A 25,923-nucleotide genomic window follows, 5' to 3' on the forward strand; every position below is an offset into this window, starting at 1 on the left:
AAAGGTCCAGTGGACCTGCTCAGCTGCAACTGTGTTTGATGCATCATCAGGGCACAACAATGGCTTCACACACAAAAATCTGTGTTTTGTGATCACGGCACCAACTATGGGCCAAATTGGACTCACACGGATTTCTCGGATCAGCAATTGGGGGTAGCAGGGTGTGGGGTTATCCAGGATTTAGCCCAACCACTCAGCTTTTCTCCCAAATAAATGGCTCATATTGGGAGCTGTGAGTGTGTGCAACTACTGCCGTACACCCAAGTAACAGCAGCCCTACGTGCCTCGGAAGTCTCTCTGGGTTTGAAAGAGATCCGACATAACCTAGGATTAGTTTATAGGTGTTTGTTTTTAACAAAGGGTCTAATCTTGAGTGGGAAATGGGGCAGAGAACCAAACATCTTAGTGAAAGTAGGCTTCAACATCTGGTTCAATCTAATTTCTGAATAGCTATTTAAACAATATTAATATTACCTCTGAAACGTAAGAGTAACTCTGCACCACGTTGTGCCAGAAGAAGAGTTCAATGGAGAGCCATATCTTGAAATGATCGCTCTAATCAGAGGGTGCATCAAAATCAAGCAATTGTATTTCAGAATTAAAACATTCTACAGAAAAAAAAATAAAAATAAAGGGCATTTTCACAGCTCTTCCCTCTAATGAACTTCTCCAGATTTTAGAATGTGTTCAGGCCAATTTTCTAAGTAGCTACATTTTAAAATGCATTTCATCTGTTTGTATAAAAGTCATTACATTAGTCCACAGCAGATCATAAAATTCTTTCCTTCTGTGCCATAAATTTTTAGTTTCTGTCATTGCCTGACATTTGGCATATGCGCTGGCAAACTATACAGCATAATTGATTCACTGTTCACCTTGTGTTTGCAAAGCTGTTACAAAAGGAGACATTCAACTCCTGCTAAAAGGCTTGCTAAAGAAATTACTTCAGTGGCACAGACCAAAAATAATTAGAACAAAGGCCTGCAGCCTTACTCTGGCAAAATCGGCAATAAAATCCATGAAAATCCCTGTGGAACCAGAATTCAAAAGCCATATACAGTTAATGGAACAATCTTCATGGACTTCAGCAGGGCTTGGATCCAGACTCTTCCATGTAAGTATTTTAGAAACGAGCTGCAGGTAACTAGCAAGGAAACCAAGTTTAGTAAGAGAGAAAGCATGATTCAGGACATGTTCTCCACAACGAAAGACCCTCTCCATGTTGAGGCTCAGATCTTGAAGCTTCCAACTTTTTTAACCCTATTTCAAGCAAACAGTACCTTTGCATTCACATTCAGATACCTTTGCACCGTACTCCTCATGGCTGGAGAGCAAACAGCTGAATTTGGGTCTGTGCTCCACGCCTGCTGGTGTTGCTTTTTCGCATACTTCTGAAAGAAAACTTTGTGAGCACGACACAGAGATCTCAAACTCATTAATCACCTCATCATCACTGCCTGAAGATGCTGTCTGTTCTTCATCCTCCCTGGAACTGTTCACTAGGAGAAAAACACAACTCGGGCTTTAGACAAGTCTGCTGCCCTTGGCCAAGAAGCCAGATGACATGGCACCCTTCTAACTCTCAGATGGACCTTCTGGGGAACAAGAGGGGGCCCAGGATTTAGGGAGGACTGGGGAAGGAACCTGAGAATCACCTGCTTCTTCAACCTCTGGAAAGCCTGTGAACATCATATTGTATCAGTAACAATTACATAGTATTAGGCCTTGCTCAACTTTGCACATTACCCTATATTTACTTTTTTTTAACGAAGATATTCAACAGAGCAGAACACACAGTAAAACACAGCACACATAGAGAGCCATTTGTCAAACCACTAGCATGTGCAAAGACAAAGTAGTAAGCAAAGAACTTGAAAACTTGATCGCGCTTTCATTCCCCTCCAGTTCCTCCTAAGGTGGAAACGGAAGTTAATTTGTGCAGAAAAAGCAACTCCGATGTAACCTGTTCCAAGTACTACCATGAAGACATACATACGGCACGTGGTTAACAGGCACTGCTGACTCCATCTGCCAGGAGCAGAGGAACTCAGGAGACCAATGTAAATTCTAACCTTTAAAAGTGAAAATAGGCATTTGAGCACGTCCCTGTGAGTGCCCTTCCCCTCCCATGACCAACACGCGCTTTGAATATGAGATGACTGCACCCTCATTAGTGCGTGAATATCTCCCAGATGGGGGAAGGAGGATTCAATACATACTATATATACTTGGTGTTACTTTGTGAGGATGAAAAGGCAGGGGCACTTTGCTGATCTCCCTGCCATCAGCACCAAGGATGCACAACAGCAGGATGATTTGACCCATGGAGAAGGGAGCGGTGGGGATGATGGGCAGTCAGTGCGTACGTGCCTGTCTGGGTACACGTGTGTGAACAAGCCAGCTGTCGAGTGTGGCCACTCCGTTGCTTGCTCCTGAGCACGAATTACATGATATGGTTGCCAAGACTCGCTTTGATAATCGCTATGGCAAACCTCAGCAGCTGAACAAACGAGCACCGCAGGCAAACGGGTGCAGGGCGGCTTTCTCGGTGACACTGCCTGGTTTGGGGGGCAAAGCACCTTTTTCCACCTCAAATTTCACATCAACCACAGACTCACAGGTCAGTTTGGGTTCTAAAAGGACTTTAAAAATCATCTAGTCCAACCTCCCTGCCGTGGTCAGAGGCACTTTCCACTAGACCAGATTGCTCACAGCCCCATCCAATTCTGGCCTTGAACACTTCAGGGATGGGGCATCCCAAACTTCTCTGGGCAGCCTGTTCCAGTGTCTCACCAGTCTCATGGTGAAGAATTTCTTCCTTATATCTAATAAAAATCTATCCTCTTTCAGTTTAAAGCCATTTCCCCTTGTCCTGTCACTACATGCCCTTGTAAAAAGTCCCTCTCTAGCTCTCCTGTAGGTCCCCTTTTAAGTACTGACAGGCTGGAATAAGGTCTCCCTGGAGCCTTCTCCAGGCTGAACAATCCAACTCTCTCAGCCTGTCCTCACAGCAGAGCTGTTCCAGTCCTCTGATCATCCTTGTGGTCTCCTCTGGACTTGCTAAATTAAAATCATGAAAAACAACCTTAAAAACCAAACAATCAAACAAAAAAAAAAAAACCAAACAAAAAAAAGCCACATCACACAGCTACAGGTGGGGAAACTGGATCCTGCTTTTACACCCTGTGTTAGGTCTACTAAAAATCTGCAGTATAAACTTAATGACAACTGCTGTCACCGCTCCATAAATTTAGCTGCCGCTGCACAGCGGATGATGCTCAGCCCCTCGGGCAGAGAGGACAGAGCAGGGATGCTGGTATCACCAACACAAACTGCTCCCACCAGCAGCCCAGCAGGAGCTGCCTCCTTCCTCACCACCACGCTGGGAGATTTGACCCTCTGGTCTGATTTGCCACAGTTTGACAATAAGCCTGCTGCTCCTTCTAGAAAATTGCTGCCAACTGGAGGAGAAAGCTAAGTGTTCCTATTCTGATAAAAATGAAAATAGGTTTAGACATTAGTTTGTAAATGGGCAGTGACCAGCTATCATAAAAATTGATTGGTTTTATATAAGCTGTTAAAAATAAGTTTATTTGAAAGTACTTTTACTTAAAAGTTATTTCAAGCTGTAACAGCCCTATGGCTTAAAAGTGCTACGATCTGTTCAAATAATCGAAACACATAAAACTAAATATTCCTTTTCAGCCAACTGTGTTGTCAATTCACTACCTGCAGCTCACACAATCTCTGCAAAATTAATTTAAATGCCCAGCGAACATTAGTAAGTTCTATTTATATGTGTATATCTTTTGGGTGTTTAAGATAACAAAATAAAACTATTTCAGTTTAAACATAAGTCCACTTTTCACTCAAAGAGCTTGCCAAAATCCTAAGTAAAATATAATCTTTGGTAATTAACCCCCATCTTTCACCATTTCTTAAAACAACTCTAACATTAAAATCCTAGTTCTGTGGGCACAAGGCTGTATACTTAAATACACATTAACATAGTGTACAATTTTGGTTATTACAAGAAATTTTGCAAAGGTCACATGGATGCAGCACTCCCTGGGTGACCTCCAAACCAGAGCAAAGCCCTTTTCCTAGGACAGAAGGGGAGGGCGATGGGATGGAGAGGAGGAGTTGAGCCCTCTTTGGTGTATTATTGGCCGCTTGACTTTGACTTCAACTTTACAAATCCCCAAAGCACGACTGCATCACTTGTTATGACACTGGCTGCTGTTTCCTACTAGCATTTGGAAGCATACAGGCTAATTAAAAGGTGGCACTGGGGAATCTGTAGCAAATGCTTCATACGTCTGCTGCTGAATCTCTGCCTGAGCAGCAGACAGCTCTGTGTCAACTTAATATCTCTGTATTAATAAAACTAACTTTACCCAAGGGAGAGAAAAATGTTCACCATTCAAATATACAAGTGTCCTGATTAGGAAAGGACAAGGGGGAAACAATTTCTATATCACCATGGAAACTTAAATAAAGGACCCATAATTACAATCTAAATTCTGGAAAGATAATGAATACATCTTGAGATCTGCAGATGTTGGGTAGCATATACATATTTCTAGCAACTTCAACTCAATGACTTCATTGCAGCATCTGTTTTACAAATCAACTTCCCACCACTCATAGGGAGGCAAGTGGGATTTTTTGGTTATATTTTGTTTCTCCTCCCAGAGGAAACAGTGGGGGAGGAAGGAGGGTGACCTCTTTTTCTGGCAAGGTATTTCAAACTACCACTATTTATTCAGAAATTTCAAACAGCCAATCAGTTACAAAGTTAGCTTACAGGCATCCAAATACGCTAAGCTAAAACGCATGAAATAAATAATTCAAGAATTCTCTGCAGTGTTACCAAGTATCAAGAATAACTTATCATTTGCTCAAAGCTTATAAAGAAATACCAAATAAAATACATAATGTAGGTGTAAAATATAGGTATACTGCACGCACGCTGGCTGTCTGCATTTTAAAATTAAAAAAATAAACAAGAAACAACAGTCATTTTGGCTGAACAGTGATAAGTTCGCAAATGCCAAATTTCTGCTTTCCTGTACATTTAATGCTGCCCTTGTGTATCTACTTTCTTCTGAAAGATTTTGATTCTGCTTTACAGAAGTCAGTGAGAGCTTCAATGGGAGCATCATCAAGCCCTGAAGGAAACAGAAGTACTACACAAAATAATGTATTTGATCATATAACCAAAGACAACATCAGTACATCTATGCATAGTGCATATACTCAGAGGATCCCAGGAGCGCTCTGTGCTGTGTTCTTTGCTATTATAGAAGTCTGAAAGTATTAATGATCAAGATGACATAGAGAAACCGTGATCTGCAATGACTCCTAACTCAGCAAAGCCCAGAACTGCACACAGAAAGAAAAGGGCTTTTCTTCTGCAAAGTTGGGAAGACCTGTTGCAAACAATGGATGTGTTAAAGCTTCCCAGAACAAAAAATGGAAGATCATTTTGTAAAGGGAACACATGTGGAGTTGCTGCTACCAATTCCCACGCAACTACAATCCTGATTTGAAGTGTCTTCAATCTGGAGCCATATTCTCACTTTGGTTGTCAACCGTTTGAACTGGGAGTTCAAACAAAAGTATAAAGCAATGCAACTACTTGATTTAAGAGTTTGACTAGGGGGGGAATACCCCATGCCTTTATTTATGTTCAAAATGATTTGGAGATTACAATCCAATCATCAAAACCTCTTATTTCTATAAAACAGAAACAAAATCCAAACCAACCACCTAGACCTCAAATGTACTTAAAATTGACAGAGAATGTGCTGTGATACAGTAAACCCATGTTTCCACTCACGGCATTATGGACATGGACTCTGCACACAGTGACCATGCACCATTGACTAACACCAACTGGTCGTTTACTAATGAACCAAAGGCCACCTTCACCTGACATTTCTCCTTGCACCCAGGCCGACGTGGTTCTGCCCCTTTCTGGTAGGCGTACCAACCAGAGAGCCATTTAGTGCCCACTAGTAACACAAGGTCTATCCCTTTTTGCTGAGCGACAAGTGACAGCATCCTCCTTTTGCAACATGTCAGTCTCTGCCTCTTCATCTGTCCTCACCCCATGACCAACTAGAAGCTCTCAGAGGCAAACACATTTGGGTGTCTGCATGTGATGGCAGGCAGAATCACAACTTGGCAGCTTTCACACCAGGGGACATTGCCAACAAAAAGGAAAAAAAAAAAAGGCAACCAAAAAAAGTTAGAAAGTAATCAAAACCAAGTAATTATTTGGCTCTGACCATCAAGCACCTCCATAGCTAAAAAACACAGCCGTCAGAGCAATAAACTCCAATTCCGCACACTGCTGTGCAAAGAAATAGAGAACTGCCCACAGAAAACAGCATGAAAATCACCGTCTCTTCCTGTAGTTTTTTTTCTGTTCCCAAATTTGGGTTTTAAAAATAGGCACATGGGATTCAGCTTAAAACTGACTCACTTTGCTGCCTAAGGTTCTTCCACAGCTAAAGGAAATGGCAGCCAAGCAGCAGATGCGCAACCATCCCTGATTTTCCCAATCACCTACTTTACATGCTACATGTGGAGTAAGTATGAGTCAGGTTTCATTTATGCTACAGGGTTTCATTAGCACAGGCCCAGGATTTGTGGAGAAGTGAAATTAAAAAAAGAGATTACACACTGTAGGAGACACTGCTAAGCCAGGAAAACCCCTGGTGTGGATGCAGTTACTTCCATGAGTCAGGCTGCACCCCTTTGCCAGCCTAGGTTGGGTTGCTTGAAGAAAACATGGAAGTGCAGAGGCAGGAAAGCACCTTCTGTCAGCAGCAGATGCTGCGTCTGCACTGGGGACACCACAGGGCACAGGTGTAGCTGTATATGCTCAGGGCATGGGACTGCAAATGCCCATGGACTTGGAAATTAAACTGCTGGATCCCTATGGCCGCCAATGAGTTAGGAAACACTGTCCTTTCCTTCCAACAAATAATAACTTTCACTTCATAAGCATTATTTTCATTATTTTTAGGGGCCTAGAGCACCTTTCTTATGAGGAGAGACTGAGAGAGCTGGGGCTGTTCAGCCTGGAGAAGAAAAGGCTGGGAGGGGATCTCATAAATGTGATAAATATCTCAAGGGTGGGTGTCAATAGGATGGACCAGACTCCATTCAGTGGTGCCCAATGATAGGACGAGTGGCAATGAGCACAGACTGAAGAGGAGGTTCCATCTGAATATGAGGAGAAACTTCGTTCCTATGAGGTGCCAGAGCACTGGACCAGGCTGCCCAGGGAGGTTGTGGACTCTCCTTCTCTGGAGACATTCAAACCCGCCTGGACACATTACTGTGTGATCTGCTCTGGTGAACCTGCTTTAGCAGGTGCGTTGGACTACACAATCTCCAGAGGTCCCTTCCAACCCCAGCCATTCTGTGATTCTGTGACTGTTTTCCTGGTACTTTTCACACCACAAAGGGTTAAATTCCTTCAGTTTCCCCATCAACCACCTCTTTTACTTGCATGCTTGGTCTAGATACTCTATTCTCCTTCTAATGCAAGCACTTCGTAAGCTCTCTACACCACATCTAAGAAAGTTTCCCTGAATCAGAAAATGGCATTTCACCTGGCAGAAATCACACTGGCCAAGGAAATGCCCAAGAAACCCAGGACACTGACTGTTTCTCCTCTTTAAAGCACAGTTTTACTATGCCACACTCACAACCTGCTAGACCCAGCATTCACATTCCAATTACATACCATTTGTAGAACCCAACGCCGTAACCATTAGCTTCACACCCACAAATCTTTGTTTGCTGATTAACGGGGTAGAAATCAACTCCCTCACAAAGATATTTGTTTGGGGTTGCTATGGATAACAACTGCATTGCAACAAGGCAGTTATTTATTTTCCCCACTGATTTTTCTAATTGAAACTTTCTGTTTGCTATCAGAGGGTTGATTCACCACAGCCCCCCCCCCCCGCTTTATTGCCGCTGTAACGCTACCGTTCCCATGGCACTCCTGGGAAAATCGCAGACTTGGCAGCAGCGGGTGAGGATGTGGTGCAACAAGACTCACATGCATTCAGGACGAAAGCTGACACCCAAAAGGGGCAATCCTGTCCCTCCTTCCCCTTCCCTCAATTCAGGTTTTGAATTGTGTGGCCAACTCACCTGATTCAGAAGTAATAGGGAAGGGGCTGGTAACTCTCAGCTGACACAATAAGATGGTCTGGTTCATCACAGAGCAGCATGCTCATGAGGCCAGACATGGAAAGTAGCACAGCTGTGTGACCGGAGAAGGACAATATCCCACCTGCAGTTTTACATCAGCTACTGACAACTGCAAGACTGTACCCTCAGGCCCAATGGTTTTATAGCTACATTATTTATGGCAATAAGTCTAGACCCCAAAATTGACCCTGCGACACAGAGCTTCAGCAAACCTCAGTGCTCTCATTAATCCAAATTCAGGGCTTTCTCCCCAGCAACACCACTCTCAGTATTTTCTGGAAAATACTCCCACACAAATTATGCTGCTACGTATAGACCGTATGGGCTTGAATCTTTCTCAGCCTGAAGAGAGAAATGCCTCCGTGCCTCTAAGTGCCCAGCTTGCGTGGGCACCCATGCCCAGAGCAATGCGTCCCTCCAGGGATGCTTCATCTCACATGGATACTGAGCCCTTGAGAGAGGGGAGCACTCGCCTGAATATCAGGGAACTTTTGAGAGCATCAGCTGTTTTGATGGTTATTAGCAGGGACTTTCTACAGATTTTCCTATGGACTGGTTTAAGATTCAACCTAAGCCATTCATGTTGGTCTACAAATAGATACTGATGAAGCCTCCCTAACTCAATCTGAGGAAACTGCATGGGAATCAGACAAACAGCATCTACAAAGATACAGCCCAACCACACATTCCTCATTACCTGGAAGACCCACACAGCCCAAGAATGCCATTCACTGTCCATAAAACTGCACATTTTTTCCTCCATGACTGTAACCTCCCTCTTTTCTTTCATTTCAGTCTTGTCCCTTGGTTACTGGAACTGCTTCAGGAGTCTATGAGGCCACTGCTGTCAACAGGTCATTACAACAGCCAAAAATGACCTGACAGAAGGTCCACACCCCTATCCGGAAAGAGGTGAGGACCAACACCAGCTCACATTTTGGCAGAGCGATCCCATCTCATATAAGCTTACATTAGTGTTTTTTGTTGTTAAGCAATGCAAAGAGGCTAGGAGGAAATGGAGATGGATTATCATAGAAATCATAGAATCATTTCAGTTGGAAGAGACGCTCAGGATCATCAAGTCCAGCCATAACCTAACTCTAGCACTAAACCATGTCCCTAAGAACCTCATCTAAACACCTTTTAAACACCTCCAGGAATGGTGACTACACCACTTGGCTGGGCAGCCTGTTCCAGTGCCTGACAACCCTTTCCATGAAGAAGTTTTTCCTAATATCCAATCTAAACCTTCTCTGGTGCAACTTGAGGCCATTTACTCTTGTCCTACCGCTTGCTACATGGGAGAAAAGACCAACACCCCCCATGCTAGCAAAAGTCCTAACAGTCATTTCCTTTTTCAAGCATTTACCTGCCATCATGGGTTTTCATAAGTAGCCATCCACAAAGTGGGCCAAGCTAGCAACAACTGAAAAAAAGAAAAAGGACAAAAAGTACTACTGTTTGAATCAGCACGCAGAAATACTATGTCCCAGCTCTGCAGAGTGCTGCTAGTATTCCTGCATGTAACCTCCACCACAACGCAATGAGATCATTCACACCTGCCTTGCCTGTAGTAGGAGATGGAAGGTGAGGAGGCAGGGTTTCTGGGAGAGAAGCAGCACTTCCCAGATGCTGCCAAGATGCTGTTTATTGGTAAATGAAGCCTCTTGAGTCCTAAACAACCTTCCCAGAGGAAGATAGAGTCACAACTACCATATGGGGAGTGGGTAGAGGACGCCACTTAGCAAAAGTGGATCAGAAAATACATGCACAAACAGACACACTCACACACAATTTGTTCTGTAATTGCACTGAATGGCAAAATCCATTTTTTCCTCTCAAATGCATCCTTCTCCATAAAGCTTGTGCAACCTTCTAGATGGCCAGAGCAGGTGACAAGTGCTCCTGAACAAGCATCCTTCATCACATTCCCTAGGGAGCCAGGCACAAGGAAGCTCTGGCCACCAGACAAGGAACTTGTTGAAAACCCAGACCAATGATTCACTGTGGGCTTACAAAGATACTGTGTCTAAAATCACCTGAGAAGGACGAACAGCAATGTTGGCAGGCCTAAGCCAGAGCCCACAATCGTAACATCTTTGAAAACTTGTGTTTTGAACCACTCTTTGGCTCCACTCCCCCAGCTGTAAAGCTGACAGACTGCAAGCCACTCTCCTTTCAGGGCTACTGCATACTCTCATCATTACTTACTTTTGGCATCATTGACAAAGATCCCTTATAATTTGAAACTTTGAAAGGACAGAACTACAAAGGAGTAATTTAAATATAAAAAGGAACATGGCACCACCTTCACAAGGAAAAAAGTATGTGCACAAACACTTTCTGAGTGGTTCTGAATTTCCCAGAGAGAAAGCATTCAATGCAAACTCACATCTTCATTTCAGAAAGCTGTGTTCTTCAGGGACCAGATGCATATCCCCAGTCACGTTAGTGCTTTCTCCCACTCGAGCAGCCAAAGAGTATTTGCTATGAAGTGCTTTTGTCTACTGGCTGGCTTTGCTTTCCTTCACTCAGCCCTAGTGGTGCTATTGATTCAGCGTAGCCTCTTTAAACATCCTACTTTGAGTACAGGTACTGACTTTTTTATAGGGCTACATTCTGGCTAGAGCGCTGCCTGGCTCCATAGCCAGACAGGTGATAAAATTCATGAACACTTAGAATCTTTACATGGAAACTGGCCATCTATCTATTTTAGTCTCAGGTTCAAGGAGAAGTTGTATTTATTGCACAAGCAGCATCTTTTTGTTAGGGGTATATTTTGCTACACAGGTTTATAGGACTTCATGAAAACTCACTTCTTGCCCAGGAATTCCTGGCCATATGAAAGGTCATTTACTGAGGTCAGGAGTGCTCATATAGAGCAGAAAGAATAATTTCCTCTACTACAGCAATTACTGGCAAAAATCAATGACCCCTGTTAAGCTGGAGGCCAAGGTAAGTAAATGCAATAGTCCTTTCTAGTTTTTAAAACCCCCAGAGCTTCAGAGGAGTGCCTCCCCTTACACATGTATGGAAGATAACTATCCAGCCATCTAGACAAGATTCCTATTAGAATGCCAAACTTCTTAGCATGCCACGGTCAAAAAAAATATTTTAGTGCAACTGAAATGCAATCTTTATCTGGCATGGGGATTGTCTAATTGATGGGAAGAAAATCTCCAAGGACTTCATGCAGTTTAAGGGTAGTGCTCACCTATATGTTACACTAGTGTTACAAACAAAGTGTCAGACAGCTCAGGAGACTCTTCAGTCACAGAACTCGCTGTGCAAAAATAGTTCAGCTCCAATTCGGAAGCCTCAGCTCTGCTCCTGTGTCTGTCCCCATGCCTTTCCAGAGCAGTTATCTTCTGAAACTGTTAGCTTAATGGCCACTTGGACTTTTTGTTTGCAAAGGACAGGGGCCCTGAGGAAGAAGTGGGCCAAAGCAACTCATGAAACAATTATTGCCGCTCTTCATCTTTTTCGCTATTACTTTTTTTTTTCTCTGTAGATTCAGGTTGGAAAGCAGATGGACTGGCCCTCTGTTCCAAGTGTACTGCTTTTAGAAGTCTTATTGCTCCACTGTTTTTTTTTTTTTCAATTCTTAAGCCAAATGTACAATGATGGATTCGGCAGCCACGCTCTTGGCAGCCACCCCCAGTCAGCTGAGCAGCAGCATCTTCACAATGGGGAGATGCACAGGCTGATCACTCCATGTTCTGTGATGAGAGACAGTTTCTCTACCAGAAACACTGAGGTTGGATATTGAAGGAGGGTCTCGAGGAAGCTCCAAGAGCAAGTTCACCTGTATTTGCGAAACTTACTACGAAGACTTTTTAGCAGGGCCTGTTACAATAGTACAAGGGGTGATGGTTTTAAACTGATGGAGGGGAGATTCAGACTAAACATGAGGAAGACATTTTTACACTGAGGGTGGTGAAACACTGGCCCAGGTTGGCCAGAGAGGTGGTGGATGTACCATCCCTGGAGATATCCCAGGACAGGCTGGACGGGGCTCTGAGAAACCTGATCTGGTGAAGATGTCCCTGCTCATGGCAGGGGTGGCACTGGATGAGCTTTAAAGGTCCCTTCCAACCCAAACTATTCTATGATTCTACATGACTGGCAAATGGTTGCAGAGATCTGCACATATGGAAGGGTTTCCCTTCCCATCACTAACCTTTTAAACCAAACACCTGGCACTGCAATATTCCCTGCTGAACTACCTCCTCATTTTTAAACTGCAGATAAAAAGCATCCAAAGTGAAAAACTTTTCCCTGAATTTGTTTGAAACTTTGGCACAACATTGCAGCATCATTTAAGCACAGACCAGGTCTCAGAGGCAAGCAGACCTGCACCCTGCTGATTAGCACGCCTCACGGTGTCTTACAGACGTTTTACTTAAGAACCCAGAAATTTCATTGCTCAAACACTTTATTAGATCCCTAAGCCTAAAAATTGTTTTCAATAACGTGTGTACTGCTTTGAGGCCTCCGAAAACCTACTCTGGGAGTTAGGAAACATTTCCTAGGAGGCAAAAATTTGATCAAAAACATATTTGATAAAAAGGAGAAGGGGTAATAATGGTTTTCAACTGAAATGTTACTTATCTCAGAAGCATGCTGCAGGCTTAAGAGATATGAACATCTATTGGATTTTATTTTGCATCTTTTTTAAAACAAAATTATTCTCATATCTGATTGGTGGGTTTATTTTCCCCCTAAACTCAATCAGCTATATATTGGAATGACCTTGTAACAGGTTTCTGTGTCTCTTTAATCACCAGTGGCTGCTAAATGAATCATATTTATTTTCTCTGTTACATTACTATTGGCAACCAGGTCTTTAGTAAGTGCCCAGAAATATTTCCATGGCAACAAAAAGCATTCAGCTTTGCTACTGTTTTGTGCCAATTTAGCTTTAAAATATTCTATTGTGGAAAGAAATATGGTACACTAAGTGAAATAAAGTCAAGATGCAATGTTCTGAAAAGAATATAAGGATAAACAGGAAACAGGTATTTTGCAGAAATTGTGAAAAAAAAAAAAGCCAAATGGAAGGAAAAATTTTCAAAGCTAATATTGGTGCTACCGGATGCCTTTGCTGAATGTCAGCAAGTCCATATGCTCACTTACATCGTCTCTTAGGGTTAGGTAACAAAGCTAACAGAAACAAGGATACCTCAAACATCTTTTCTTGATCATTTTAATCCATGACTGAAATTTTAAGTTGCCAGGGTATTACAGCCTCTCTGCTTGTCTCGGTTACCTTCAGAAGAGTTCATACTCTTGATGATAGAGAATGAATCTAAAGGAAAAAGGAAATAAAGAGTTGAAAAACGAAATACAAAGAGCATGTGTGTGTTTTGGAAGTGAAGGGTCACTTAGAAGAGCAAAACATGTTCTTCCACATCAAAGATCTTATGGAAGACATTTTCAAATCACAGTTCAGCACTTTCTCTCCTATTATATGACCTAGATAGTTCTGAGAAAAAGGGCATCACCTCCCAGCTCTTCAACCCTCAAACAGCCAACTTCATGACTGTAAAGTCTCGAGACCACTGGATGGTCCTTTGTGCAGTGCATTGCAGAGATAAAAAGATGGAAGACTATTTGAGGGCATTTGTAGTGACATTCCTTCTAGTGCAAAAAGCCATGCAATGCCCCCTGAAGTGCTTCATGTGGAAGTAAGCGAGCTCTAGGCAGCATCAAGGTAGGTGCTGGGAAGCACTTTAAGGTCAGCCTTCCAGTCCACAATGGCTCCAGACAGTTTACCGAGAAGGAAAGACAGTAAATACTAAGAGAGACTCCAACAGCAACTTGATCAGTACCTGTTCGCAGCTGGGAGAGAGGTTCAGAGTGACCCTGCCCTTCAGCTGTGGTGATGAGCTACTCTGATATCTGTCTGTCACGCTACGTATCTCTCACCAGGAAAGTTCATCTGATCCATCACATGCTCCTGAGGACCCTCTTTCTCAGTTGTCCCTGCAGATAACACTTCAGGTGAGAAACTGCTCTGACATTGAGAGCAGCCTGTTCCTGGCCCCCATTTCCCAGAGAGCTTGCCACCTTTTCTCCTGTCCCAGAGACAGGACAAAAATCTGGAGGCCACCATCAGAATAATGCATTTGGTATGTGGCTGCTCCCCAGTCTACTCCGAGGAGCCCCAGGATTTGCCATGAATCACTCTAACAGCCCCTCTTGGGGACACATGCTCTGCAGGAGACAAGGTTGTGTCCTGGATAGTACTTGTCCAGCAGGATCCATGGCCCCTGGAAGGACACTACATGCCCCGCTCCATGGTGTCTGTGCAAACGATGGACACTTGATCCACACACACACATAATAAATCCAACCCTAGAGCATTGACTTGGTGCCTACAAACAAACCCTGTGGGTAGGATATCACATGGGCAATGTATAGGGGTACAAGAAGCTAGAGGATCTGTACAGGTTAGAGGTTGGGCTCCAAGAGGTAAAGCTCTGGGATGCTTAACCTGAGAACTGGTAATCATTCATTTGGAATATGAAACAAGCAGTCCTGGTTTTGGAGACAGAACAGCTAGACCAAAAGCTCTTTTTAATTATTTACTCCCTGGCCGTAACAGTGTGAGGAATAGTAATAAAGAAGAGAGCTAATTTTAACATTCATTAAAGAACACCGTCAAGGTTTATACCCTCTCAATCTGATATTCCCATTAAATACGAAAACAAACAGGCTGATCTTCCTCAGTCTGCACAGAAAAGGCTAAATATGTAAGATTTACTTAGAAGCCAAGAGTGGTGAAAAGCTCTTGGTCATTATAAAACAAACATTTTCGAGAGCATCTACTGCCTGTTTAAAAAAAAAAAAAGGAATTCAGATATTTGAAGCCAAATTTTGAAGACCTTCAGTGAGCCTCAACTTCTTTATCAGCTCCATATTGTAGACGCACTCCTCCCCTTAACCCCCTTCCTAGGATGTTCATAAAGGGCAGCTTTAACCCGGCAAGACCCAAGGATGGTGTCAGCAGGACTGCAGCCTTCCTGCTTCTGGTTGGGACATAAGTCTCCATCAGTTCTCTGTGACCCAGGTAACTTCCAGCCACATTTACGGTGATATTTAGTGAGTACAAGTCACACGGCTGAAATTCAGTCCTGAACACTACGCTCTGAAAAGCTGTGCATGTCACTTAATGATCAGAAGTCATAGCTAAGCCTATTTAAAACTGAAAATATCAAATTCAGTTCTCCTTCCCATACTCTCCTGCCTGCTGTCCTCTTCAGTCTTATTTGGAAAGCTGTGGAGGTGTGTGGGAAGGGAGGAAAGCGATTTGGGAGACTTTCATCCATAAAATCATGAGATATGGCTGGCTTTTTAGTACAGCATTTCACAGCACATGGCACAGTAACATCTTGAGATTCCTGGCACAAAGAAACAAGGTTTGAGATTATATATATCTTTAATAGCAATGATGCAAAGGCAGATGGTTCTCAAAGCAAAGGCTTAAGGCTAAACACTCCCTTTGAAGGGTCCTGCTATCAGAAACAAAACATGGGGGGAGCAAAATACTCCTTGCTACAGCAACAGGGCCCAATTGTCACCTAATACAGAGTACTTCAACCTCGAGATTTCCACTTATTTCAATGAAATTAGTCTCATGAACAAGAGATGAATTGGAAACAGAAAAGGAAAGATTAGATTTTCTTTGGGATCTGGGGAGTTTTGTTTTAGCTGTGGGAAACAAAGGTAACACAGAACACAATGAGCAGATTAGCAACTAAATCAAATCAATACAGAAAATAAAGGTCTGGATAATACTGTCAGGGTGTGTGCTTGCTGCTTACCTGCAAAACTTGCCTTGCCATTATGATGTTTTAAGGGGCCACCCAAGTCGAGGTTGTGCTCGTGACCTTCTGTCCTCACAGAGGGCTCACCTTCTTCCTCAGCGATGGGAGGAAGCTGATCAAGGGGCTGGAGATCTTCATTTGTCCAGTAGGATCCATTGGCTGTCAAAGACATGGTGCTTTCAACACACTGCTCTGGTAAGCTGCTGGTATTTTTAACCCATTTTTGCATCTGTGCACCCATGTCAGAGCCATGAAAGAGGTCTTGTGAAGCAAGATCCAGATCCCCAACGTGACCATCTTCTCTAGGATATAAGTATTCCTCATCCCAGAGGTCCAGGTGTCGTTCATCATCTGAGTCCTCAGCATAACCCTCATAAGCTCCTCCATTATTCTCCAAGTCCCGGTTCCTCTCTTCTTCTGATTTACGACCCACTCCACTCAGATTCAGCAGTGAAGCAGATATAGAGTCTCCTGCTTGTTGGAGAGCTTCATATATTTGAGACATCCAAGAAGACAGTGGCTGAAGGAAATTCTGAGCAGCCTCAGAAGCCATGTTTAACACTATGCCAGTATCTGGTGATCAGTTGTTCAGCTTTGCCAGCATGTCACTTATAATTCAGGGAGCTACAGAATAAGCACCATAAGAGATTACTTTAAATTGCTTGTCCATCAACACCTGTCGACACACTATCTACATAAATGTCTAGAACTGAGAGGAGAAACAGAAAAGGCACTTTTACCCATTGAGAATAGCCCTAGAAATCCAGAAATGATGGACAAATTACACATATTCCTGCAGAGATCTGGAAAGCTTTCATTCAGTTGCTAAAACTTATATAAAAATAAAAACATAGAACACTGGAACAGAAGTACCTTTTCTGAAGTGCACGCATTCTGGTTACAGCTGTCAACAGACCTGGTAAAAAAGTACAAAACAACCTGCAGTCAAAAATCTCAATCTCCTGGCCTTGACTTGTACCACATCCTCAGCATTAGCATGTGGAGATGGGAAAATGGAAGAGTGGAGAACTTGGAGAGAATTGTATTTTGATTGATTAACAGGCCTAAATCATGCAGAACCAACCCATGACAGATAATTATGTCAAATGCTTTGCTCCAGAAAGACTTTCAAGAAGTCCTCTCTGCCCACAGAGTAACACAACCCAGAGTTGTTTTGCCCTTCACAGAAATGAGAAAAAAACAAAACAAAACATAGGAGGCTGAATATTATAGGAATGAAATTATGGGAAACAGACGCAAGTTAACAAAGCATGGGTATAATGTCAATATGATATGTTTTCTCAAAACTCATCTAAATCCTAAATAAGAACATAACTTGCAGAAAGTTAAGCTGCCTTTTTGCCCAATATATATCTTCCCACATTATCACAAGACATATTCTTTCAGGAACTCTGAGAAGAAGAAGAAACCTACAAATAGGATGATGGGCTTAGGAATAAAGAGTGAAATATTTGCAGATTTTAGGCTAAAAGACAACTGAAAACAAGCAAAAAGAAGTTTCAAAAATTAATATCGGTGTCTTGCTGAATTTAGAGGTCTAGGAGTAATGAGACTATAAAAGGGTAAATACATTCTAAGCAGCAAAAATAATAAGCTCAGCAGCAATGTGTATTACCTTGTGCAATGGTCTGCAGAGACCCATAGTGGGAATCCCAGCGGTTTGGCTTTTTAAACGGAGCATGGACTAAGGAGATCCCACCTCGCTTGCTGGGCAGCTTTTCTACAGATGAAATCAGTGACTTAAAGAGGTCTTTACCTTTTGAAACACCTGTGCTGAATAATTTTGTTCAGTGATATCGACTCACACTGCAGACACTTCCAACAAATTTATTATCAGCTCCGGTGTGTACTCAGAATTACAGTCCTAACAAGGGCAGTACATGAACACACGTTACTAAAGCTATTTTAAAAGCTGATAGCTGTTAGGAACTCTCCGGGCTCAGGGCACACACTGTTCCAGTGGCCTCCTGTCAACCACTGGCCTCTGGCTGGGACCCAGGTAATGCTCCCTGCCACACATTAAATCTTCGGCAAAGAACAGACAACATCGTGGTGTAACTCCTGGGTGAGCTGTTCCCTTCGTGGACTCTCATCTTTCCAAGCCTGCCCTTGCGTGAAGCCTCTCTGCTTTGTGCACCTGATCTTCTCATTGACCTAAAGCGACTACACACTCTAACCAATTATACAGCATAATGCACATTTGCTGCTGGTAAGTCCCGGTGACGGGGAAGTCACTAGGAGGAGAAGGTACTTGCAACAGTGAGATTCTCCCAGGTATGGAAGGAGATAAATTCCGGTGGGTAAGTACTGGCTACAATTTCAACCTGTCATTTATTTACGGTCAACAGCAGATGAATCTCTGATTTCTGATGAAAGGAGAACTTCATAACGCCCTGCATTCATCTCAGCAGCAAGATACATAACAGCAGCTGCCCTTGGAGGGATGTAGGCATCCAGGAGTGATCGCTAACCAAGGCAGATAAAACATATGGGTGCTAAAACGAAGCACTGATCTGTTCTAAAAATCAACAGAACACAGACTTGTGATATTTGCACAGGGAATAATTAGCTCCTCTTCTTATTAGATTTCAGAGCTAACACTCAATTGGTCCAACAGAGCCATCCCACTTCTCCTGGATGCTGCAGCTGACCGCACCACAGCTTGGGCAAACACCACGGTCCTGCACCAGAGACTCCATGTTAGGGAAGTTGGTATCACAGCTAGAAAGACAGAGGGACTTGTTCAAAGTGAGATTTTACTTTAGTCATGGAATTAAAGCAGTCATCTACAGTCACCTGCAGGGCTTGGATATGGTCACTCAGTCATCCGAAGAGGCAGATATGACCTGAACATGCATCTTTTATATAACAAATAGTTGCTTCCATCATCTTGGTAGAAGTAGGTTGGAGGGAAACATCACACATATATACACATCTACAATTCTACCCAAAATCTGGAAATTTGCCTGCATTAAAGCTGGACAACCCCAACAAATGGTTTGATTTCAGTTTATAGACAATGGATAGACACTGGAGTAACTTTCACCCGAAAAATCTGAACTGTTTTATTAACACCTGCAACACACCTGAACAATTTTTAATCCAGAGCCTACACAATCCCTACAATTTTGGCAATGCAGTTTCCAGGGCGCCTGACTCTGTGTAGCCTTTTTTTGGCTTTTCCTCCTGTTATCTCACGCACTTAAGACTTCACAGTCAGCGATGTACTGAACAACTGGAGTTCAAGGGAGCTATAAATCGCTTATTTTTGGTCTTGCAGCAGACAGATAAAATGTGTAACAAGCTGCAGACAAGTTTAGGTGGGTAACACAAGGTTTTTGCAATCTCAACAGCGAATCAAAGGGGGCTCAGCTCTGTTACAGGTTTGCTGTTTCCCAGGAGCTCTCTCCCCTAATTAGCAGACACTGCTCTAACGTGATGTTTATGATACATTTCACAGCATGGCCTTTTCAACATAACGGGTTTTTACTTTTGAATTCTTTAGCAATTTTGACTTGCATTAGATGAAAAAAAAAAAACACAACTGAGAAGAGCATTTAAAATGTGTGGGAAAGAAAAATCCATTTCTTTTTGAAAGCATTCATTTAAAAAAAAAAAAAAGAAGAAAAAGAGAGAAAAAAAAAAACAGTTTAACAAATTCACTTCAAGTTCCATCTTCTAAAGTAACCACAAGAATTTTCACATTGAATCGCCTGCTTAACTCAAAGTGTGTTGGTTTTGTTTGGTTGGTTTATTGTTTTCCTCTTGGAAAATCAGATAGCTAAAAGGATCAATGTTAAGCCTCTCAGAAAAACCATCATAACCTTTACTACAATCTATATTCTCTTGTCTTGATAGGATCATTATTCCTGAGTAGCGTTCCCATTGAGGGCTGCAATTACTGTATGGCTAAAAAAAGAAGACTATTAGCAGAATTTCAAACACTACCACAATGCAGAGGTTTGTAATATTAGGAAAGTGTCTTTCAATCTCCTTGATATGAAGGCTCCTAAAAATTGCCACCAGATGCGCATTTCTTACAACGATCTCTCTTATTCAAGCTGCTGCAGCGTGTAGGTACAAACTTCCTTCTCCTCAGTTACTTTTTGTGTGGCCGTTGCAAAAGTTTTCTACCAAACTCCTCCCTTGTATGGAGGCTTGTGGACCACAAGTTGAAAATAGTGTCCCAGCATATAATAACTGAACAGTTTTCAAGTAAGTGCTTATTCTGAAACACTACATGAGGAAGAAATTCACAGGCTCACCTCTCTGTCCGCGAATGTACTGTCCTGTGCAGAGAGACGAGAAGAGAAAATCAGTTCCCAGGTTCCAAAGATCAGAAGACATCTTTGTCACATCCCTGTTTTAGAAAGATGCACTTCCCTTGCTACCGCCAAGAAAATTGTACCAAGAAGCTGTTTTAGCGGTCTGGGCAAGTTGCTGAATCCATCTGTCTACAACCAAACCCCTGAGCACTGTGCTGGGTCACCTGTTCAGACAGTTGCACTACATGGACCCAGAGGAACAATTCCTGCCTCCCTCACTTCTCAGAAATACGACATAAAGCATTGATAATGATTTACCATTATTTCCTGATCTCATACAGAGAGCATGTCCTGGTTTTGTTAAAAAACAAGTTTCTCTTTTAGTGAATTTGCCTGTCAGCTAAGCCTTCATATTAGCTGCATTTTCCTGGAGAACCCAACACATGTTTTGGTTAAACCTAGCAATGGAATGCAAACTTATTGATAAGCACGGATGGACATCTCGCGAGAGGGGCAACGAGAAACTGGTGATCGAGAGACTGACCAACGGTGTATAACATTCCATTCACGTGAATACTTCATATAAAAGTGGGAGATCACGAGGATCTCGTCCCTTTTCCCTTTTCCCTTTTTTCCTCATGGCTGACATTAGGAGAGGACCTTGCTGGTCGTCCCTGCTAACTGAGGCCTAGTGACAGACTGAATCCAGCTCCGGTTGCCTACAGAGTCTAATCCAGGACAAAGCCCTTCCAGCCTCCCAGTGAAGGAAAACCAAACATTGCCACAATGAAGCTGTATTTCCAGTTAAAACTGTCACAGTGCCAAAAGCAGCCTGTGCACTTGAAGCTGTTCAGTTGATGGAAGCCTTTTGCAGAAGCGTTACAAGGAAAGTTCACAGACAGCGCCCAAGGTTCACATCAACTGTGAGCGTCACTGCTGACCAAGCCTCCCTAAGGTGAAACAAAACAGAAATACAGAACATCTTGGTACGTTTTTGGCCTACATGCTATAAAAATGCTATTTATGTAGTTGAATTTAACGCAAAAAAAAAAAAAAAAGACAGAGGCACTTTCCAAGTGATTATGTGCTCTGTAATAATAGTTTTTAGCTGGTGATTCAGAAACTCCAGGTTATTCAAGATCTAGTGGTTTATGCCAATAAATTACACACATCTCATCAGACACATTCATGGGTTTCAAATCAACAAGGCAATAAACCCACTGCTGCAACGCATTGGTCCTGCAAGCCCCAAAAGGGTGAAGTGAAAAGAAAGATGAGATCAGACAGACAGCCAGCAATGCACCCTGCTGCTGGGGGTTTAACCTACAGAAGCCTGCAGACTTAATCCTCACTCCCAAATCATCTTGTGTCTTTGCAGGCAGCTTACTACTAGTGATGCTGTGCCAAATTAGTTGTAAAAATTGATATCCAAATGACAGAAGTGGTTTTGATCAGGATATTTAGCCCCATGGTGTTACCTCATTTCTCCCCATTCCTTTGTTGCAGGCTCTCCTTTTGTCAAAAATAATGGCAATAATTGCTGATCCTCTCAGTTTCAGTGGGATGAGGAGAAGAGAAAAGGGATAGAAGAAAAAAGGAATTATGCAAATGTGACTTTAATTGTTCAAAACTGTGAAGCGTTTTCAAAAAAAAAAAACCCAGGTGTCTCCACCATACAGAGTGTATGGTGATAAATTCAGGGAAAAAAAATGTGCTCCTAGAATACCATCATAGAATCATTTTGCTTGGAAGAGACCCTCAGGATCATTGAGTCCAAGCATAACCCAACTCTAGCACTAAACCATGTCCCTAAGAACCCCATCTAAATGCCTTTTAAACACCTTCAGGGATGGTGACTCCACCACCGCCCTGGGCAGCCTGTTCCAATGCCTGACAACCCTTTCCATGGAGAATTTTTTCCTAATATCCAGTCTAAACCTCCCCTGGCACAAATCCAAATATTATGCTCAGAAGCTCCATCAACAATGGGGCTGAGGAGCTGTGATTTCCTATGCTGACCACTGCACACCGTTGATTTCGCTTAGACTATAAGAGCTCCTGAACTGAGAAGTGTGTGTCACAGTTTCTCCTGTGCTGCTTCCATTCACACTGGATCAGAAAAAAAAAAAAAATCACTAAAAGAAAACTGGTCTTGTTTTTAACAAAACCAGGACAGTGTGTTTGTTTCATGTTAAGTCCGGTGCACTCACAAAAATAGGGAATCTGTGACTACATGGATAGATACTATTGCCACCAAAATATTAACACAGAACTCGAGGGAATTTTCAGAAGGGAGAAATGGAAACACCTTCCTTGACGATAATATTTGGCCTGGATATACCAGAGACCCAGATTCTGCCTCAGTGCACTGGTGTTAAGTTCAGAGTCTCTCCATCGAAACCAGTCACATCCTCCAAATCAAAACAAGGTCTTTTGCATTTAAAGAGCCATTTGCCACCACAGGCACAAAAACCTAGCAGTTCTGTGCCAAGCGGTAGTACAAAAAGCAGCAAGGAATAACTTTAATTATTTATAATTCTCAAACTGAGGGTTACAAAAGGGGCATAAAGAAAGTCACAGATCATTGGAGTATTAGAGAAATGGTGCTAGCAGTGGCAACTGTGCTCTTTCAAGGTAAAGGAAAGAGAAACATCTGTAATTACTGGATTAGGGGAATGAAAGAAGAAACCTGCAGTCAGAAATTACAGCACATTTCGTAATTGAGCTGCTGTCGTTCATCGGTTTGCCTGAAGACAGAAGAGCCAAAAGGAAATCACAAGTTCAAAAGGCTGGAGAAACACCAATTTACACCACCACCCGAACCCACCCACCAGTGTTGTCAAGCTGTTGGGTAGCAGCACAGACCCAATAGACCCAGTCCCCACCCTGCCTGCAATCACGCTCCCCAGTCTGCAGCAACTGAACGAGCCAGGGTCAATCAGAGCAATTACTTGCATGGAAATTAGCAGTGGGAGAGCATGTCTAGCTGTTTAACACAATGAAGATATTTTAGAAACATTTTGAGGAGTCACCCAGATACTGTTACTCCTCCTTCCCCCACGCAGGCTCCATCATTACAGAGCCTATGGAAATCTCTCTGTATGGACCATCAAGCAACGCAGACAGTGTTTTTGGGGAACCACAGTCCCAAATGGTAAATGCAGCAGATGACCATCCATTCCTGGTTATCCATCTTTGTGCAAGCACATGGCTAAGTCTGGAGCTCCCATCTCCTTTCTCTTCTGCCAAGTCAACCACCAGTCCACCCGGACATGCTGAGGAGGCTGAGGGGTCACTGGGAAAACCAGACCTAGTTTCAAATTAACTACAAGACTTGAGAGCCATAGATCTGAGCAGGCAGCTGGCCCTACCAACTGAGGAACTGCTCCTTCACCTACACTTATCCTTCAATTTAATTCCCTCTTGTTATGAACCAGGGTCTCTGATAGCTAGGGCTGGCATCAGTGGCAACACTAATGCTGTCCCATGTCCAACCACTCATCCTCTGAGCTTCTATAAAGGCAACTGAGAAAGCAATTTAGAAGAGGCTTCACTTGGGCATGGAGAAACTTCAAGAGCTCCTCTCCCTCCTGCACTGCTTGGTCAAGTAACCCAACACCCTGTCTGAGCTACATACCTCAATTAGGTGACGTGAATAACCCCGGACTCATTTTCAATCTGCACCTTGCCGAGGACAAGGGAACTACTGGGTATACAGCACCAGGGTTGCAAAGACCAACCACAATTGTATTTCTTTGGAGGACAGTTCCAGGTTTCCCATAATTTACCATGCTGTTGAAGGAACCCAGTCTGGTGCTGTCATGCTCACTCACATCACTTGTTTCTAATCATGAAGTTAAATCTCTGCTGGCAAATGATGGTCCCACACGCTGCACAAGATGGGTCCCAAGTGCCTGGCTGGGCCCAGGGCTGCACTAACAAATCAGGGTCTATATCCAGGCAGCGCTGCAAACATTTCTGCCTTTGCTGAACGTTACAGACCTTGATGCTTTCCTTAAAGCCTCAGCTACAGGAGATGAGTTGTTTATATAAGAACTGCATCTCCGTTTATTTATTTTAAGTGTGCTGCTAGCCCCAGAGGCTAGAGCCAGGGCTGTGCAGAACAGCTCGAGAACATGAACTGAAAGCGCTCTTGAGGCTGATAAGACAGAAGGGAAAAATGGAAAAAAATGTTTCTTCAAACCTCATGATGTTTAAGCTGATTTCACATATCAGTAGTACACGCTTACCATCAGGACAAGTGCTCAAGGCAAGGCACGACTGGAATATTTTTGCATAAAGCACAGTCTACAATTTCTTTCCCTGTCTCAGATCACATAATTATAGAAAGGTTATGGTATAGAACAAAGAGGGCCCTTTCTGAGCCACAGCACTGAAGCACATGGTTATATACAACTCTTCACACAAGAGCTTGCCCAGCACTGTCACATGTTTCTATGGTGTTCATTTCAGTCACGAACTTTTGAAGCCAAGGGCTCAGCAACACTATAAACACCATACGTAAGAACACCATCACCACTTCTTGGTCCAGAAATTCACACTACAGGAAGGGACACTGAACCATCACAGCACCAAAAAGTCTTGGCTGAGACCCCACTGACACCTGTCAGGCCTCTGTTGGAGGGAAGAACCTCCTTCCTTGCATGGGGTATGCTCCAAGGGGAAATTTCACCCACACACACACTCCCCCATCACCTGAAGTATCACCAATGCTGTGAGGAACCACTCCAGCTGACTCCATTAAGGCCAAAGTTCTGATGCTTAACCCTTCCCTCACTAAGGAATTCTGCACATCAAGGCTCTACATCAATCAGCTCAGAACTGCTTCACGCCACCACCGCTTCCTTCTGCACATGCTTGGGCATGGCCTAGCAAGGTTGACACACATGAAGTTAATTCCATGCTACCCTCCCATCGGTTACATGTCTACCAGCTTCCCTATCAAGCTTTGTAGCCTGCTCTGAGCTCTTCCTTGCAGTCCCAAGTCCATCCTAAACACGGACTGGCTGTGTCCAGATGAGTTCCAGCCCCGCAGTGAATGGACCTTGCAGTTGAGGGAGAGGCAATCAGGGCAGCACATCCTTGCTCAAGAGATGGGCTCATCACTAAGGTTAATGAAGAAGCCAAGAACAGGAACCACAAAAGCCTCAAGTATCAAAAACATTATCCATTGTGTCCCAGTAATTAAGCGGCTTTGTCCTTTAGTCTCCCGAAAGGTTTTCAATTAATTCTTCATTTTCATTAAGATCTTTCCATTATCTTGCTCCTTTCATAAGGACACAAACTGTGCAATTAAAATTAAATTAGGAACAAACTGACCAGATGTATCCTAGCGACATGATGATGGAAACACCTATTTAATTCTGTCACTTGCCTCATTCTGAGGTCAGGTTCTTTATAGAAAAGCAAAAATAACAAATAAACAAACAAAAATACCACCACAAATGCTACAGAAAAAAAACGCACACACACAAAGCAGAAAACAAACAAACAAACAACAAAAAAATACACAAAAAAAATCCAGCAACTTTAACACTTTACAGTACATT

The 25,923-nt window shown here is 43.0% G+C and overlaps 1 protein-coding gene across 8 annotated transcripts in view; it reads right to left on the reverse strand.

The window, feature by feature from the left end:
• Positions 1-25,923, reverse strand: part of SYT16 (synaptotagmin 16) — a 119,801-nt gene that overhangs the window by 32,985 nt on the left and 60,893 nt on the right. For 2 of the 8 annotated variants that reach the window (XM_071809741.1, XM_071809742.1), the window contains one exon: positions 16,065-16,691. The exons of 3 other annotated variants lie outside the window; for them this stretch is intronic. In XM_071809741.1, the coding sequence (XP_071665842.1) occupies positions 16,065-16,620 (556 nt within the window). In that variant the 5' untranslated portion in view covers positions 16,621-16,691. Of the gene's footprint in view, positions 1-474; positions 561-1,280; positions 1,500-16,064; positions 16,692-16,940; positions 16,984-25,923 lie in introns of those variants that run through there. 3 more of the 8 variants (XM_071809740.1, XM_071809748.1, XM_071809747.1) reach the window with 3 other exon arrangements.

Source organism: Patagioenas fasciata, chromosome 5 (assembly GCF_037038585.1).
Source record: "Patagioenas fasciata isolate bPatFas1 chromosome 5, bPatFas1.hap1, whole genome shotgun sequence".
In the NCBI taxonomy this organism is placed as follows: domain Eukaryota; kingdom Metazoa; phylum Chordata; class Aves; order Columbiformes; family Columbidae; genus Patagioenas; species Patagioenas fasciata.